Source organism: Scyliorhinus torazame, chromosome 14 (genome assembly GCF_047496885.1).
Source record: "Scyliorhinus torazame isolate Kashiwa2021f chromosome 14, sScyTor2.1, whole genome shotgun sequence".
In the NCBI taxonomy this organism is placed as follows: domain Eukaryota; kingdom Metazoa; phylum Chordata; class Chondrichthyes; order Carcharhiniformes; family Scyliorhinidae; genus Scyliorhinus; species Scyliorhinus torazame.
Genome location: NC_092720.1, coordinates 125,221,582 through 125,240,659, shown reverse-complemented (window position 1 = coordinate 125,240,659; position 19,078 = coordinate 125,221,582). Strand labels below are relative to the sequence as shown.

General features: G+C 46.0%; 1 protein-coding gene across 32 annotated transcripts in view; it reads left to right on the top strand.

Annotated features, from left to right (window-relative positions):
• Window positions 1–19,078, top strand: part of kif1aa (kinesin family member 1Aa) — a 511,250-nt gene that overhangs the window by 411,624 nt on the left and 80,548 nt on the right. For 19 of the 32 annotated variants that reach the window (XM_072474806.1, XM_072474796.1, XM_072474791.1 and 16 more), the window contains one exon: window positions 12,584–12,607. The exons of the other annotated variants lie outside the window; for them this stretch is intronic. In XM_072474806.1, the coding sequence (XP_072330907.1) occupies window positions 12,584–12,607 (24 nt within the window). The remainder of the gene's footprint in view (window positions 1–12,583; window positions 12,608–19,078) is intronic. 32 annotated transcript variants of the gene reach the window in all.

Below are 19,078 nucleotides of genomic sequence, written 5' to 3'. Positions count from 1 at the left end.
GCAGGGTAAGGGTTTCTCACTGTCTGTGTGGCGTTCCTGTTAATTGAGCAGTATAAGGGTTTCTCACTGTCTGTGTGGTGTTCCTGTTAATTCAGCAGGGTAAGGGTTTCTCACTATCTGTGTGGTGTTGCTGCTAATTCAGCAGGGTAAGGGTTTCTCACTATCTGTGTGGTGTTCCTGTTAATTCAGCAGGGTAAGGGTTTCTCACTATCTGTGTGGTGTTCCTGTTAATTCAGCAGGGTAAGGGTTTCTCACTTTCTGTATGGTGTTCCTGTTAATTCAGCAGGGTAAGAGTTTCTCACTGTCTGTGTGGCGTTCCTGTTAATTCAGCAGGGTAAGGCTTTATCACTATCTGTGGCGTTCCTGTTAATTCAGCAGGGTAAGGCTTTATCACTATCTGTATGGAGTTACTGTTAATTCAGCAGGGAAAGGTTTTCTCACTTTCTGTGTGGAGTTCCTGTTAATTCAGCAGGCTAAGGGTTTCTCACTATCTGTGTGGGTTGCTGCTAATTCAGCAGGGTAAGGGTTTCTCACTATCTGTGTGGGTTGCTGTTAATTCAGCAGGGTAAGGGTTTCTCAATATCTGTGTGGGTTGCTGTTAATTCAGCAGGATAAGGGTTTCTCACTATCTCTGTGGCGTTCCTGTTAATTCAGCAGGGTAAGGGCTTCTCACTATCTGTGTGGCGTTCCTGTTAATTCAGCAGGGTAAGGGTTTCTCACTATCTCTGTGGCGTTCCTGTTAATTCAGCAGGGTAAGGGTTTCTCACTATCTGTGTGGCGTTCCTGTTATTTCAGCAGGGTAATGGTTTCTCACTATCTGTGTGGCGTTCCTGTTAATTCAGCAAGGTAAGGGTTTCTCACTATCTGTGTGGTGTTCCTGTTAATTCAGCAGGGTAAGGGTTTCTCACTATCTGTGTGGCGTTCCTGTTATTTCAGCAGGGTAATGGTTTCTCACTATCTGTGTGGCGTTCCTGTTAATTCAGCAAGGTAAGGGTTTCTCACTGTCTGTGTGGTGTTCCTGTTAATTCAGCAGGGTAAGGGTTTCTCACTATCTCTGTGGCGTTCCTGTTAATTCAGCAGGATAAGGGTTTCTCACTATCTGTGTGGCGCTCCTTTTCATTCAGCAGGGTAAGGGTTTCTCACTATCTCTGTGGCGTTCCTGTTAATTCAGCAGGGTAAGGGTTTCTCACTATCTGTGTGGCGTACCTGTTAATTTAGCAGGGTAAGGGTTTCTCACTATCTCTGTGGCGTTCCTGTTAATTCAGCAGGGTAAGGGTTTCTCACTATCTGTGTGGCGTACCTGTTAATTCAGCAGGGTAAGTGTTTCTCACTATCTGTGTGGGTTGCTGTTAATTCAGCAGGTCAAGGGTTTCTCATTATCTCTGTGGTGTTCCTGTTAATTCAGCAGGGTAAGGGTTTCTCACTGTCTGTGTGGCGTTCCTGTTAATTCAGCAGGGTAAGGGTTTCTCACTATCTGTGTGGGTTGCTGGTAATTCAGCAGGGTAAGGGTTTCTCACTATCTGTGTGGAGTTCCTGTTAATTCAGCAGGGTAAGGGTTTCTCACTATCTCTGTGGCGTTCCTGTTAATTCAGCAGGGTAAGGGTTTCTCACTATCTGTGTGGCGTACCTGTTAATTCAGCAGGGTAAGGGTTTCTCACTATCTGTGTGGGTTGCTGTTAATTCAGCAGGTCAAGGGTTTCTCATTATCTCTGTGGTGTTCCTGTTAATTCAGCAGGGTAAGGGTTTCTCACTGTCTGTGTGGCGTTCCTGTTAATTCAGCAGGGTAAGGGTTTCTCACTATCTGTGTGGTGTTCCTGTTAATTCAGCAGAATAAGGGTTTCTCACTATCTGTATGGCGTTCCTGTTAATTCAGCAGAATAAGGGTTTCTCACTATCTGTATGGCGTTCCTGTTAATTCAGCAGGGTAAGGGTTTCTCACTATCTGTGTGGGTTGCTGTTAATTCAGCAGAGTAACGGTTTCTCACTATCTCTGTGGCGTTCCTGTTATTTCAGCAGGGTAAGGGTTTCTCACTATCTGTGTGGGTTGCTGTTCATTCAGCAGGGTAAGGGTTTCTCACTATCTGTGTGGTGTTCCTGTTAATTCAGCAGGATAAGGGTTTCTCACTATCTCTGTGGTGTTCCTGTTAATTCAGCAGGGTAAGGGTTTCTCACTATCTGTGTGGGTTGCTGTTAATTCAGCAGGGTAAGGGTTTCTCACTATCTCTGGTGTTCCTGTTATTTCAGCAGGGTAAGGGTTTCTCACTGTCTGTGTGGCGTTCCTGTTAATTCAGCAGGGTAAGGGTTTCTCACTATCTGTGTGGGTTGCTGTTAATTCAGCAGGGTAAGGGTTTCTCACTGTCTGTGTGGCGTTCCTGTTAATTCAGCAGTATAAGGGTTTCTCACTGTCTGTGTGGTGTTCCTGTTAATTCAGCAGGGTAAGGGTTTCTCACTATCTGTGTGGTGTTGCTGCTAATTCAGCAGGGTAAGGGTTTCTCACTATCTGTGTGGTGTTCCTGTTAATTCAGCAGGGTAAGGGTTTCTCACTATCTGTGTGGTGTTCCTGTTAATTCAGCAGGGTAAGGGTTTCTCACTTTCTGTATGGTGTTCCTGTTAATTCAGCAGGGTAAGAGTTTCTCACTATCTGTGTGGCGTTCCTGTTAATTCAGCAGGGTAAGGCTTTATCACTATCTGTGGCGTTCCTGTTAATTCAGCAGGGTAAGGCTTTATCACTATCTGTATGGAGTTACTGTTAATTCAGCAGGGAAAGGTTTTCTCACTTTCTGTGTGGAGTTCCTGTTAATTCAGCAGGCTAAGGGTTTCTCACTATCTGTGTGGGTTGCTGCTAATTCAGCAGGGTAAGGGTTTCTCACTATCTGTGTGGGTTGCTGTTAATTCAGCAGGGTAAGGGTTTCTCAATATCTGTGTGGGTTGCTGTTAATTCAGCAGGATAAGGGTTTCTCACTATCTCTGTGGCGTTCCTGTTAATTCAGCAGGGTAAGGGCTTCTCACTATCTGTGTGGCGTTCCTGTTAATTCAGCAGGGTAAGGGTTTCTCACTATCTCTGTGGCGTTCCTGTTAATTCAGCAGGGTAAGGGTTTCTCACTATCTGTGTGGCGTTCCTGTTATTTCAGCAGGGTAATGGTTTCTCACTATCTGTGTGGCGTTCCTGTTAATTCAGCAAGGTAAGGGTTTCTCACTGTCTGTGTGGTGTTCCTGTTAATTCAGCAGGGTAAGGGTTTCTACTATCTCTGTGGCGTTCCTGTTAATTCAGCAGGGTAAGGGTTTATCACTATCTGTGTGGCGTTCCTGTTAATTCAGCAGGGTAAGGGTTTCTCACTATCTGTGTGGGTTGCTGTTAATTCAGCAGGATAAGGGTTTCTCACTATCTGTGTGGCGCTCCTGTTCATTCAGCAGGGTAAGGGTTTCTCACTATCTCTGTGGCGTTCCTGTTAATTCAGCAGGGTAAGGGTTTCTCACTATCTGTGTGGCGTACCTGTTAATTTAGCAGGGTAAGGGTTTCTCACTATCTCTGTGGCGTTCCTGTTAATTCAGCAGGGTAAGGGTTTCTCACTATCTGTGTGGCGTACCTGTTAATTCAGCAGGGTAAGTGTTTCTCACTATCTGTGTGGGTTGCTGTTAATTCAGCAGGTCAAGGGTTTCTCATTATCTCTGTGGTGTTCCTGTTAATTCAGCAGGGTAAGGGTTTCTCACTGTCTGTGTGGCGTTCCTGTTAATTCAGCAGGGTAAGGGTTTCTCACTATCTGTGTGGGTTGCTGGTAATTCAGCAGGGTAAGGGTTTCTCACTATCTGTGTGGAGTTCCTGTTAATTCAGCAGGGTAAGGGTTTCTCACTATCTCTGTGGCGTTCCTGTTAATTCAGCAGGGTAAGGGTTTCTCACTATCTGTGTGGCGTACCTGTTAATTCAGCAGGGTAAGGGTTTCTCACTATCTGTGTGGGTTGCTGTTAATTCAGCAGGTCAAGGGTTTCTCATTATCTCTGTGGTGTTCCTGTTAATTCAGCAGGGTAAGGGTTTCTCACTGTCTGTGTGGCGTTCCTGTTAATTCAGCAGGGTAAGGGTTTCTCACTATCTGTGTGGTGTTCCTGTTAATTCAGCAGAATAAGGGTTTCTCACTATCTGTATGGCGTTCCTGTTAATTCAGCAGAATAAGGGTTTCTCACTATCTGTATGGCGTTCCTGTTAATTCAGCAGGGTAAGGGTTTCTCACTATCTGTGTGGGTTGCTGTTAATTCAGCAGAGTAACGGTTTCTCACTATCTCTGTGGCGTTCCTGTTATTTCAGCAGGGTAAGGGTTTCTCACTATCTGTGTGGGTTGCTGTTCATTCAGCAGGGTAAGGGTTTCTCACTATCTGTGTGGTGTTCCTGTTAATTCAGCAGGATAAGGGTTTCTCACTATCTCTGTGGTGTTCCTGTTAATTCAGCAGGGTAAGGGTTTCTCACTATCTGTGTGGGTTGCTGTTAATTCAGCAGGGTAAGGGTTTCTCACTATCTCTGGTGTTCCTGTTATTTCAGCAGGGTAAGGGTTTCTCACTGTCTGTGTGGCGTTCCTGTTAATTCAGCAGGGTAAGGGTTTCTCACTATCTGTGTGGGTTGCTGTTAATTCAGCAGGGTAAGGGTTTCTCACTGTCTGTGTGGCGTTCCTGTTAATTCAGCAGTATAAGGGTTTCTCACTGTCTGTGTGGTGTTCCTGTTAATTCAGCAGGGTAAGGGTTTCTCACTATCTGTGTGGTGTTGCTGCTAATTCAGCAGGGTAAGGGTTTCTCACTATCTGTGTGGTGTTCCTGTTAATTCAGCAGGGTAAGGGTTTCTCACTATCTGTGTGGTGTTCCTGTTAATTCAGCAGGGTAAGGGTTTCTCACTTTCTGTATGGTGTTCCTGTTAATTCAGCAGGGTAAGAGTTTCTCACTATCTGTGTAGCGTTCCTGTTAATTCAGCAGGGTAAGGCTTTATCACTATCTGTGGCGTTCCTGTTAATTCAGCAGGGTAAGGCTTTATCACTATCTGTATGGAGTTACTGTTAATTCAGCAGGGAAAGGTTTTCTCACTTTCTGTGTGGAGTTCCTGTTAATTCAGCAGGCTAAGGGTTTCTCAGTATCTGTGTGGGTTGCTGCTAATTCAGCAGGGTAAGGGTTTCTCACTATCTGTGTGGGTTGCTGTTAATTCAGCAGGGTAAGGGTTTCTCAATATCTGTGTGGGTTGCTGTTAATTCAGCAGGATAAGGGTTTCTCACTATCTCTGTGGCGTTCCTGTTAATTCAGCAGGGTAAGGGCTTCTCACTATCTGTGTGGCGTTCCTGTTAATTCAGCAGGGTTAGGGTTTCTCACTATCTCTGTGGCGTTCCTGTTAATTCAGCAGGGTAAGGGTTTCTCACTATCTGTGTGGCGTTCCTGTTAATTCAGCAAGGTAAGGGTTTCTCACTGTCTGTGTGGTGTTCCTGTTAATTCAGCAGGGTAAGGTTTTCTCACTATCTGTGTGGCGTTCCTGTTAATTCAGCAGTATAAGGGTTTATCACTATCTGTGTGGTGTTCCTGTTAATTCAGCAGGGTAAGGGTTTATCACTATCTGTGTGGCGTTCCTGTTAATTCAGCAGGGCAAGGGTTTCTCACTATCTGCGTGGTGTTCCTGTTAATTCAGCAGGGTAAGGGTTTCTCACTATCTGCGTGGTGTTCCTGTTAATTCAGCAGGGTAAGGGTTTCTCACTATCTCTGTGGTGTTCCTGCTAATTCAGCAGGGTAAGGGTTTCTCACTATCTCTGTGGTGTTCCTGTTAATTCAGCAGGGTAAGGGTTTCTCACTATCTGTGTGGTGTTGCTGTTAATTCAGCAGGGTAAGAGTTTCTCACTATCTCTGTGGTGTTCCTGTTCATTCAGCAGGGTAAGGGTTTCTCACTATCTGTATGGGTTGCTGTTAATTCAGCAGGGCAAGGGTTTATCACTATCTGTGTGGCTTTCCTGTTAATTCAGCAGGGTAAGGGTTTCTCACTATCTGTGTGGAGTTCCTTTTAATTCAGCTGGGTAAGGGTTTCTCACTATCTCTGTGGCGTTCCTGTTAATACAGCAGGGTAAGGGTTTCTCACTATCTCTGTGGCGTTCCTGTTAATTCAGCAGTGTAAGGGTGTCTCACTATCTCTGTGGGTTGCTGTTAATTCAGCAGGATAAGGGTTTCTCACTATCTGTGTGGCGTTCCTGTTAATTCAGCAGGGTAAGGGTTTCTCACTATCTCTGTGGCGTTCCTGTTAATTCAGCAGGGTAAGGGTTTCTCACTATCTGTGTGGCGTTCCTGTTAATTCAGCAGGGTAAGGGTTTCTCACTATCTGTGTGGGTTGCTGTTAATTCAGCAGGATAAGGGTTTCTCACTATCTGTGTGGCGCTCCTGTTCATTCAGCAGGGTAAGGGTTTCTCACTATCTCTGTGGCGTTCCTGTTAATTCAGCAGGGTAAGGGTTTCTCACTATCTGTGTGGCGTACCTGTTAATTTAGCAGGGTAAGGGTTTCTCACTATCTCTGTGGCGTTCCTGTTAATTCAGCAGGGTAAGGGTTTCTCACTATCTGTGTGGCGTACCTGTTAATTCAGCAGGGTAAGTGTTTCTCACTATCTGTGTGGGTTGCTGTTAATTCAGCAGGTCAAGGGTTTCTCATTATCTCTGTGGTGTTCCTGTTAATTCAGCAGGGTAAGGGTTTCTCACTGTCTGTGTGGCGTTCCTGTTAATTCAGCAGGGTAAGGGTTTCTCACTATCTGTGTGGGTTGCTGGTAATTCAGCAGGGTAAGGGTTTCTCACTATCTGTGTGGAGTTCCTGTTAATTCAGCAGGGTAAGGGTTTCTCACTATCTCTGTGGCGTTCCTGTTAATTCAGCAGGGTAAGGGTTTCTCACTATCTGTGTGGCGTACCTGTTAATTCAGCAGGGTAAGGGTTTCTCACTATCTGTGTGGGTTGCTGTTAATTCAGCAGGTCAAGGGTTTCTCATTATCTCTGTGGTGTTCCTGTTAATTCAGCAGGGTAAGGGTTTCTCACTGTCTGTGTGGCGTTCCTGTTAATTCAGCAGGGTAAGGGTTTCTCACTATCTGTGTGGTGTTCCTGTTAATTCAGCAGAATAAGGGTTTCTCACTATCTGTATGGCGTTCCTGTTAATTCAGCAGAATAAGGGTTTCTCACTATCTGTATGGCGTTCCTGTTAATTCAGCAGGGTAAGGGTTTCTCACTATCTGTGTGGGTTGCTGTTAATTCAGCAGAGTAACGGTTTCTCACTATCTCTGTGGCGTTCCTGTTATTTCAGCAGGGTAAGGGTTTCTCACTATCTGTGTGGGTTGCTGTTCATTCAGCAGGGTAAGGGTTTCTCACTATCTGTGTGGTGTTCCTGTTAATTCAGCAGGATAAGGGTTTCTCACTATCTCTGTGGTGTTCCTGTTAATTCAGCAGGGTAAGGGTTTCTCACTATCTGTGTGGGTTGCTGTTAATTCAGCAGGGTAAGGGTTTCTCACTATCTCTGGTGTTCCTGTTATTTCAGCAGGGTAAGGGTTTCTCACTGTCTGTGTGGCGTTCCTGTTAATTCAGCAGAGTAAGGGTTTCTCACTATCTGTGTGGGTTGCTGTTAATTCAGCAGGGTAAGGGTTTCTCACTGTCTGTGTGGCGTTCCTGTTAATTCAGCAGTATAAGGGTTTCTCACTGTCTGTGTGGTGTTCCTGTTAATTCAGCAGGGTAAGGGTTTCTCACTATCTGTGTGGCGTTCCTGTTAATTCAGCAGGGTAAGGGTTTATCACTATCTGTGTGGCGTTCCTGTTAATTCAGCAGGGTAAGGGTTTCTCACTATCTGTGTGGGTTGCTGTTAATTCAGCAGGGTAAGGCTTTCTCACAATCTGTGTGGCGTTCCTGTTAATTCAGCAGGGTAAGGGTTTCTCACTATCTGTGTGGCGTTCCTGTTAATTCAGCAGGGTAAGGGTTTCTCACTATCTGTGTGGGTTGCTGTTAATTCAGCAGGGTAAGGGTTTATCACTATCTGTGTGGGTTGCTGTTAATTCAGCAGGGTAAGGGTTTCTCACTATCTGTGTGGCGTTCCTGTTAATTCAGCAGGGTAAGGGTTTCTCACTATCTGTGTGGCGTTCCTGTTAATTCAGCAGGGTAAGGGTTTCTCACTATCTGTGTGGCGTTCCTGTTAATTCAGCAGGGTAAGGGTTTCTCACTATCTCTGTGGCGTTCCTGTTAATTCAGCAGGGTAAGGGTTTCTCACTATCTGTGTGGCGTTCCTGTTAATTCAGCAGGGTAAGGGTTTCTCACTATCTCTGTGGCGTTCCTGTTAATTCAGCAGGGTAAGGGTGTGTCACTATCTCTGTGGTGTTCCTGTTAATTCAGCAGGATAAGTGTTTCTCACTATCTGTGTGGTGTTGCTGCTAATTCAGCAGGGTAAGGGTTTCTCACTATCTGTGTGGTGTTCCTGTTAATTCAGCAGGGTAAGGGTTTCTCACTATCTGTGTGGTGTTCCTGTTAATTCAGCAGGGTAAGGGTTTCTCACTGTCTGTGTGGCGTTCCTGTTAATTCAGCAGGGTAAGGGTTTCTCACTATCTGTGTGGTGTTCCTGTCAATTCAGCAGGGTAAGGGTTTCTCACTATCTCTGTGGTGTTCCTGTTAATTCAGCAGGGTAACAGTTTCTCACTATCTGTGTGGCGTTCCTGTTAATTCAGCAGGGTAAGGCTTTATCACTATCTGTGGCGTTCCTGTTAATTCAGCAGGGTAAGGCTTTATCACTATCTGTATGGAGTTACTGTTAATTCAGCAGGGAAAGGTTTTCTCACTTTCTGTGTGGAGTTCCTGTTAATTCAGCAGGCTAAGGGTTTCTCACTATCTGTGTGGGTTGCTGCTAATTCAGCAGGGTAAGGGTTTCTAAATATTTGTGTGGGTTGCTGTTAATTCAGCAGGATAAGGGTTTCTCACTATCTGTGTGGCGTTCCTGTTAATTCAGCAGGGTAAGGGTTTCTCACTATCTCTGTGGCGTTCCTGTTAATTCAGCAGGGTAAGGGTTTCTCACTATCTCTGTGGCGTTCCTGTTAATTCAGCAGGATAAGGGTTTATCACTGTCTGTGTGGTGTTCCTGTTAATTCAGCAGGGTAAGGGCTTCTCACTATCTGTGTGGCGTTCTTGTTAATTCAGCAGGGTAAGGGTTTCTCACTATCTCTGTGGCGTTCCTGTTAATTCAGCATAGTCAGGGTTTCTCACTATCTGAGTGGAGTTCCTGTTAATTCAGCAGGGTAATGGTTTCTCACTATCTGTGTGGCGTTCCTGTTAATTCAGCAGCGTAAGGATTTCTCACTGTCTGTGTGGTGTTCCTGTTAATTCAGCAGGGTAAGGTTTTCTCACTATCTGTGTGGTGTTCCTGTTAATTCAGCAGTATAAGGGTTTCTCACTGTCTGTGTGGTGTTCCTGTTAATTCAGCAGGGTAAGGGTTTATCACTATCTGTGTGGAGTTCCTGTTAATTCAGCAGGTTAAGGGTTTCTCACTATCTGTGTGGCGTTCCTGTTAATTCAGCAGGGTAAGGGTTTATCACTATCTGTGTCGGTTGCTGTTAATTCAGCAGGGTAAGGGTTTCTCACTATCTGTGTGGGTTGCTGTTAATTTAGCAGGGTATGTGTTTCTCACTGTCTGTGTGGTGTTCCTGTTAATTCAGCAGTATAAGGGTTTCTCTCTGTCTGTGTGGTGTTCCTGTTAATTCAGCAGGGTAAGGGTTTATCACTATCTGTGTGGCGTTCCTGTTAATTCAGCAGGGTAAGGCTTTCTCACTATCTGTGTGGTGTTCCTGTTAATTCAGCAGTATAAGGGTTTCTCACTGTCTGTGTGGTGTTCCTGTTAATTCAGCAGTATAAGGGTTTCTCACTGTCTGTGTGGTGTTCCTGTTAATTCAGCAGTATTTGGATTCATCACTATCTGAGTGGAGTTCCTGTTAATTCAGCAGGATAAGGGTTTATCACTATCTGTGTGGTGTTCCTGTTAATTCAGCAGGATAAGGGTTTCTCACTATCTGTGTGGTGTTCCTGTTAATTCAGCAGAGTAAGGGTTTCTCACTATCTGTGTGGTGTTCCTGTTAATTCAGCAGGATAAGGGTTTCTCACTATCTGTGTGGCGTTCATGATAATTCAGCAGGGTAAGGGTTTATCACTATCTGTATGGAGTTCCTGTTAATTCGGCAGGATAAGGGTTTATCACTGCACCTCTATGGAGTTCCTGTTAATTCAGCAGGGTTCCACTCTATCTGCATAGCTCACATTAATTCGGGTAAAGGTTTCTCGCCTAAACTGTGCAGAGTTCCTGTTAATTCAGCAGGGTAAGGGTTTCTCACTGTACCTGTGTGGAGTTCCTGTTAATTCAGCAGGGTATGGGTTTCTCACTGTACCTGTGGAGTTGCTGTTCTCACTGTATCTATATAGAGTGCCTGTTAGTTCAGCAGGGTAGGGTTTATCCATTGTGTCTGTGTGGCGTTCCTCTTAATTTGCTGGGGTAAGGCTCTGTATCCGAGCAAAGTTCCGATTAATCTTTATTTGTTTATCCTCTCACAGGATGTGGACATCATTGGCTAGTCCAGCATTTATTGTCCATAGCTAATTGCCCTTGAGAAGGTAGTGGTGAGCTGCTTTCATGAACCACTGCAGTCCATGTGGTGTAGGTACACCTACTGTGCTAATAGGGAGGGAATTTCATGATTTTGACCCAATGACAGTGAAGGAATGGCATTATAGTTCTAAGTCAGGATGGTGTGTGGCTTGGAGGAGAACTTGCAGATGGTGGTGTTCGCGTGCATCTGCTGCCTTTCTCCTTTTAGATGGTAGACGTTTGGAAGGTGCTGTCGGAGGAGCCTTTGTGAGTTGCTGCAGTGCATCTTGTAGATGGTACACACTGCTGCCACGTGAGCTGCATTTTCCTGTATTGTGTTGAGCTTCATGAGTGTTGTAGGGAGCTGTACTCCTTTAGGCAAGTGGAGAGTATTCCATTGCACTCCTGACTTGTGCCTTGTCGATGTTGGACAGGTTTTGAGGAGTGAGGAGGCGAGTTATTTTCCACAAAATTCCCAGCCTCAGAGCTGCTCTTGTAGCCACTGTATTTATATGACTGGACCAGTTTTGCTCCTGGTCAATGGTAACCCCCAGAATGTTGATGGTAGGGTATTCAGTGATCATAATGCCTTTCAGCAGGATAAGGGTCTCCCACTCTATCTATGCAAGTTCTGTTAATTCAAGCAGGGTAAGAGTTTCTGATTACATCTGACTAGTGACGCTGTTTATCATTAGGGCAGGGATTTACTCACTATGACTATATGGAGCCTCTGTTTATTCAGCTGTGCAAAGATTACTTACTGTGCATGGACCTACTGCTCAGCATATGAGTCTTAAAAACAGAAAATGACCATTAGCTCAAACAAGCCAGTTCATTTTTCTGAGATCACACCTTGCCATATCTGCCAAAATCTTTCTCTCCTGAAATACATATATTGTTGCCTATTGACCCCATTAATACCGTTTGCCTCATAAGCCTCCAAGTGTTTCTCAATTCTATTACTTTTTGTGGAAAAACATTGGGATAGATGTTCCAGTCCCGCCCGTCGTGGGATTCATCACGGGAGGGATGGATAATTTGACTGACCATTATAAGGTCCCTTGACCTCGAGCAGAAATTTCCAGTCTTGGGACGGATGAGACCAGGAAACGCTGCCCATTGACTTCCCTTTCTACTCCTAACCTCCTGTTTTTAATTTCTGTGTCCTGGTATTTGAAGCATTTTGCTTATAGGGAACAATATCCTAGACCACTTTGCAATTTGGAAAACTTCACCTCGTTTTAGCTACTTTGAAAGCTCATTGTTTCGTCTTGCAAACAAAACCAATTTTGTGAACATTTCCTCCTGACTTCAATTCTGGATACCTGGAATAATCAGCAAGGTGAGGTTACATACTGTGTAAATGTCCAGTGTTCCTATTTACTCAGCAGGGTAAGGATTACTTACTACCTAATTGTATAGAGTTACTGTTTGTTTGGAAGGTGTAGCTACGTGGAGTTGCTGGCTACGGTTATGCAATATGCGACAGCATCAAGTTGCTACTTCTTCACCTGGGTAAGGATACTCACTTGTTTGACGACACAGTGTAACGGTGACTGACTCATTGTGCAACCAGGAATGGCCTGGTGGATTAAACCACGCTCAGCGGAGCACTGTTACCCATTGGTGATTGAAACAGATTGCAACGTGTTTACAGTCACTGGACTTCTTCAGGTTTATCCGGTGACTCAGCAATGCAGCAACAGTGTGTCCCAGGCCCCAAACAATTCACAGTTCAGGTCTTTGCAGAATTTCTACTCCTCTCCGAGGAAACTGCACGCTAATGCTCGTTGGCAGTCTAATGTGGTGGAGGGTCGAATTTTGCCCCCACCCCATTTCCCTCTATTCCTCCACCACCACCTCACTCCTCTCTGTTGCTTAAGTCGGCATTACTGACATGGCATCTAACATCCTGAGGACTAAACTTCTGACATTTTTTTTCTTTTTTTCCCCCTTTTGTGTTTGTCTCTGGGTTGTCTTCACTAAAAGCATAACACACGGAAATGACAATAGGTACACAGTGAACTTTTCTTTCACTCTCTCTTTCTCGCTCTCTCTCTCCAGTTTATGTCCAGTCCTTTCTTTTGTTTCACTCACTGGTATCACTTGTTTTGGTTTTATTTACAGTCCTGTTGGTGTCCCGTGCCTGTTAACCTGCTGTGCTCTCCGATGATATTTGTGCTCCTTTTACAATGTCTTTATTGCAAGATTGTGATATTTCCTTTGTTCAAAGGGACAGTATTCCTCCTTATCGGCCTGTCATCAAAGCCTTTTCTAGCCCTTTCAAAATGTAAACCCAGTAGAGGAAAATAGCAGAAATAAAACAAAACGAATTGGAAATGCTGAATGGGAAGAGGAGGGGAAAATGCACAGAGATTTAGCAGATTCGTCTGTCAAAACGGGAGTAAATTATAGATTGGTGCAGCCACAAACTCTCACTGGGCAGCGCTTACCTCAAGCCTCCCGTCCACTGACTCTCATTCACAAATTCGACCCTGGCAAGTCTTTACTGAAAAGTAGAACGAGAGTTTAAAACTGAGAGATGGTATTATCAGGGGTTGTGCAAGGGGTGGAGAATCCCATTGCAGGTTTGACCAAACTGACTGAGGAGATGGGGAGAGCAGCTAACGGGTTGTGCAGGTTAGGTGGGGTTACGGAGGTAGGGCAGGGGAATGGGCCTGGGTAAGGTGCTCTTTCAGAGGGTCAGTGCAGACTTGATGGACCGAATGGCCTCTTCCTGCGCTGTAGGAAATCTGTAGTTGTTTAATAGCAGATCGAGCCAGGGATAGTAATGGACTGAACAGCCTCTTGTGCTGTGCATTTCGCAACAAGGAGGATGTAAATGAAATGAGCTGTGCTAATTACTGTCTCCAAGGAGATAGCCATGGGGTTCGGTAGCCTGGAGAGAAATTTGAAAATAGAGGAAAGGTATAATGGGCAGCTCAAGAGAATGGTGAATGGCAGGAACTAACTGCCAGGTGATGTCTTGAGCTCAGAGTTCCACGTAAAGTAGTTCAGGGTACCCAGGAGAAAGATGAGACGCTGTTCATTGAGCTTGGCTGGATTAGTGTCGGAGGCCAAAGGTGGAGAGAATCATTGTTGTGCATGCAGTTGACTTGAGACTTATTTGGGGAAGCCAAATATGAGTCTGAGGGGGTTGGATAGGGGGAAATAAGGAAGGTGCTGCTTGTGAAATTATCTCAATTAATTGTAGTGGCCAGATCATTGCTGACCCCAGAAAAGCTGACTGTGCTGAGAGTGCAGTACCTGACCTCTGAAACAGAGCAAACAAGTGCTCTGTAAATGCACAACAGGTTAGACTTGTGAGACAAGTCAATGTTTGAGGTGGAAATTAAGCTCAAACAGAGTGAGACTTTTGCAAAGCACGGTTTGTTTCAGGACTTGACAGTAATGGTGAGTTTTTCAAACATTGTAGGCCGGCTGGATTTTGCATTAAAAGTTGCAGGTTCTGGGGAGACAATAAAAGGCCTGAGTGCATAATCCTGATCAGTTGCTGACTTTGAGATGATCAATTTCAGGTATCTGCATGGCAACAGTTACTACAGAAGACACTTTACTTTCAATTTCACTGCCTGGGAGGTAATCAGTATTATCAACACTGGAGGAATCTACCCGATCATAAGGCCATTAGACATAGGAACAGAATTAGGCCACTCAGCCCATCGAGTCTGCTCCGCCATTCAATCATGGCTGATATTTTCTCATCCCCATTCTCCTGCCTTCTCCCATAACCCCTGATCCCTTATTAATCAAGAACCTATTTATCTCTGTCTTAAAAACACTCAATGATTTGGCCTCCACATCCTTCTGCGGCAAAGAGTTCCACAGATACACCACCCTCTGGCTGAAGAAATTCCTCCTCATCTCTGTTTTAAAGGATCATTCCTTTAGTCTGAGATTGTGTCCTTGGTTCTAGTTTTCCCTACAAGTGGATACATCCTCTCGACGTCCATTCTATCCAGGCCTTGCAGTATCCTGTACGTTTCAATAAGATCCCCCCTCATCCTTCTAAACTCCAACGAGTACAGACCCAGAGTCCACAACCGTTCCTCATATGACACCCAGGTGGAATTCAAAGTAAGTTTATGTCTGCTTTAGAATGTCACCAAGAGAAGGAATGAGGCACTACATAAATGCAAGACTTTCCCAAAAAATTTATTTCCCCTCTATCACCTCTTCCTGCCATCACCCTTGCTCTCTTCTCTTCCTTTCCCTTCATCAACCTTCAACACCCAACTCCATCTCCTCCCTCTCCTCTTCTTTCTCCTCCCTCTTAACTTCATTCTCCTCCCTCTCCTTCACTTCATTCTCCGTCTCCGTCACTGCATTCTCCTCCCTCTCCTTCACTGCATTCTCCTCCCTCTCCTTCACTCCATTCTTCTCCCTCTCCTTCACTTCTTCTGCTTTTCTCTTTCCCCCTTTCTCTCCAGCTCATTGCCTCCCCCCCATCTCACACTCCCTTGGACCCACGTATCCCTCTTTTCCCTTATTTCACTGTCCCTCTCTTCCTTTCAGAATGATAAGCCAGTTAATAATCAAGAGTGCATTGCTTTCTGCTTAAATTAAGTTCCAGGTCAGCTCTTTGGGTCAAACGCTGATTGATTGCTTTGAAGTAGACTCAAGAACTTTGTAATCATGGAACACGATGTGAGGGACATGATTGGTACAGAGAAGCTCAAAGATGAGTGACTGAAAACTTTCTTAAGAGCTTGGCCAGAATGTGAGGGTCAGAGATTCAAAATAGTGACCATTTTTGAGAGAGGGAGGCAATTGACTGAGCTCCGTGAACATGCTTCCTTAGCACTAACACGAAGTGGCCTTTATAGTGATCATGGAGCGGTCTGTAACCTGGGGCTATCTAAGATAGGCAGTGGGATGGTATGAGGATAAGAAGAAACAAAAATAATCTGTATCTTAAAATATGGAGCCTTTCTGCTTAAGAGTTCTAAGGTTGATTGCAGTGTAAATTTGAGGGACTCAGACATTTACTATCCCGGTGGGGACAGGGGCATGGGCGAATTATGGTGAACCCACACACAGGCCTTTAAGAGCAATACTATACCTTTATATCTGTGGCACTGCCATGGTCAAGCCTGAACAATTGAGCATGCTCAGAATTTGACCAGTGCAGCCAATCTAAAATTGGCCCACTCATAGTGGGCACCTGTCTTGGGAATCCAGAGCTGTGAACTGCAGGTGACGTTGAAGAACAGAGCCGATCATACTGGGACCTTTCAGTGCATTCAAATGTTGGCCTTTCCAAGTTCAGGCATCTTGCAAGCCACCCAATTGGAAAGATTCACCCGCCCCCAAACATCATTACAATTTTACTAATGTCACCCCTGTAAGTTACGTTTCGGGGTGGGGGAGGGGGGAGGGAATGTTTAGAGAGCAACCAGAATGATCTTTTTCTTGTTGAAGAAAACAGAAAGGGCTGGGGGTGGGGGAGCACTGTTAAGTTCTCTATTCATAACATCATAACAGGAAGTCAGGGTGGCGTCTGAGGGTCAAAGGTTAAGTGATTCTGGAAGAGAGTAACGAGAGGGGAGAGGTATCATTGTCCAGATAGTGGGTGGTGTAGTGTGAGCTTGAACTTACATACAGCATCTGCAGCACCTAACCTGGGAGTGTTTGTGGGCCAGTGAAGAGGGGGCTTTATCCCATATTTAATCCATGCTATATCTGACCTGGAGATGCTGGATGTTAGTGCTTGGTGCAAAAATATCAAAGTAATTCATTCTCAGCATGAATACCCTGACCGTTCAGCATAAAGAAAAACCCCTTTGCGTTGTCATGACAATATTATTCTGTAAAACCTGAAGCTGATCACAAACAGAAAATGGATACAAAGGCTCAGATCCTGTGTGAACATTGCTACCCCCCAGGGGTAAGTGGCCAATCCTTTTTATTTTGCTGAATGTAATGGTCCCAAATAGTTACAGCTGGTTGGTAAGTCGTTTGCTGTTGTTTTATGTTTGGCCCTTTGGCCAAGGTTTTCCCTTGGCTCAGTGATAACACTCGCACCTCTGAAGATTGTGGGTTCAAACATCACCCCAGAGATTTGAGTACTTAGTCTAGGCTGACACTTTAGTGCAGTACTGAGGGTGCTCTGCACTGTCGCAGGTGCCTTCTTCCAAGGGAGACGTTAAACGGAGGTCATGGTTTTACAGCGCAAAAAGAGGGCCCTCGGCCCATCGTGTCTGCACTGGCCATCAAGCAGCTATCCATTCTAACCCCATTTTCCAGCACCTGTTCCATAGCCTTGTATGCTATGGCATTTCAATGTGTGAAATGCGGATGGTGTTAACCTGAAAGAGTTAAAATGGCTGATTAAAATTTCAGATGAACTTGCTAACAGTTTTGTGATTGGCATCACACTTGCCTATGTTTCATGCCCACCCTTCCTCATCAGCCCCATCAACTTTGAAGGCATTCTGATTGATATGCCATCAATGAACACACGACGAGTAGTGAACGTAACTGAGGCTTTAATACACTAAACAGAAAGCCTCCTGGCCTCTGATCCTGAACTGGATCGGAGGCAGAGACCAGCCACCTTTATACATGAGCCTGGGGGGAGGAGCCACAGGCGGAGCCAGCCGGGAGAAGCCCAGGCATGTAACAATACAACACAATACAATACAATACAGTGGTTTACCACATCCACCCCATGTTTGAAAAAAAGAGTCCAGCGGGGGTGAAGTGGGCTTAAAGATCAAGTCTGTTGGGGGCCTTGACCTTCCGCCGTGATCGCCTCAGTCCCAGCTGTGGTGTGGGCACCGGTGTCGAGACCTGCGCAGCCGTGAGCGTGTTGTCCTCTTCTTCACCCAGTTGTTGAGTCGGTGGAGGGGGTGGTGGTGATGGTCGCCGGTGGGCCTGCGGGTGCCAGTTCTTGAGGTAGCTGGGTAGAGGTGGGGGAAGATGGTGTAGGGTCGGGGGTGGTGGTGATGGTCGCTAGGGAACCTGCAGGTGCCAAATCCCGGAGGGAGACTGTGTCCTGCCGCCCGTCCTGATGTGCCACGTAGGCATATTGTGGATTGGCATGGAGGGGCAGGACCTTCTCGACGAGGGGGATATGATTTATGGCTCCTCGCATGCTTCCGGAGGAGGACGGGCCCTGGGACTGTCAGCCAGGACGGGAGCGAGACCCCGGAGGTGGACTTCCTGGGGAAGGGAAACATACGTTCGTGAGGAGTCTCGTTGGTGGCAGTGCACAGGAGCGACCGGATGGAGTGGAGCGCATCGGGGAGGACCTCCTGCCAGCGGGAGACTGGGAGACCTCTAGACCGTAGGGCCAGGAGGACGGCCTTCCAGACCGTCGCATTCTCCCTCTCCACCTGTCCGTTGCCCCGGGGGTTGTAGCTGGTCGTCCTGCTGGAGGCGATGCCCTTGCTGAGCAGGAACTGACGCAACTCGTCGCTCATGAAGGAGGAACCCCGATCGCTATGGATGTAGGTGGGGAACCCGAACAAGGTGAAAAGACTGTGCAGGGCCTTGATGAAGGTGGCAGAGGTCATGTCAGGGCACGGAATGGCAAAGGGGAATCTTTTAAAAATATATATATTTTATTCAACTTTTTCGGCCAAACAAAACAGTACAAAGGTTTTTCCCCTTTTTACAACAGCAAAACAATATAAATAACCGTGACCGTATTTTAACAAATAAATAAATAATATATAAACTAAATGGCAACTGCCATAACAAAAATAATAGCTCTCCCAAATATACATAACCAAGTACCAATATCTTTACAAAAACACCCCTGAGGACCCACCTGAGCCCCCCCCCCCACTCCCCCCTGGGCAGCGCCGCAGGAACTCTTGTTGCTCCGGGCCCCATATTGAACGGCCACCTTCCGACGCCATCTTGCTTCGAGCTTCCCTTCCTTGCCGCTGCTCCGAAGGATCCACTGCAATCCTGCCGCTATCCTCTCCTTTTTCCATCAATATCCGGGGGGATTCCCTTCTATTTCACCGCACAGTGATTTTGGCCGTTTAAAATTGCCGTTGGGGCTCTCATCAAGAGCCCAAAAGTCCATTCCAACGGGAGCTGCCGAAACGTGCGACTTAGCTGGTCATCACCGCACCCGGAAGTCGGCAAAGGGGAATCTTGAGTACTTGTCAACAATGTTGAGGAAGTACACGTTACGATCAGTGGATGGGAGGGGCCCTTTGAAATCGACGCTGAGGCGCTCAAAGGGGCGCGAGGCCTTTACCAGGTGCGCTCTGTCTGGCCAAAAGAAGTGCGCTTTGCACTCCGCGCAGACCTGGCAGTCCCTGGTCACAGTCCTGACCCCCTCAATGGAGTAAGGCAGGTTGCGAGCCTTGATAAAGTGAAAAAAAACGGGTGATTCCCGGGTGACAGAGGTCATTGTGGAGGGCCCGGAGTCGGGCAACTTGTGCGCTGGCACAAGTACCGCGGGATAGGGCACCTGGGGGCTCATTGAGCTTCCCAGGTCGATAC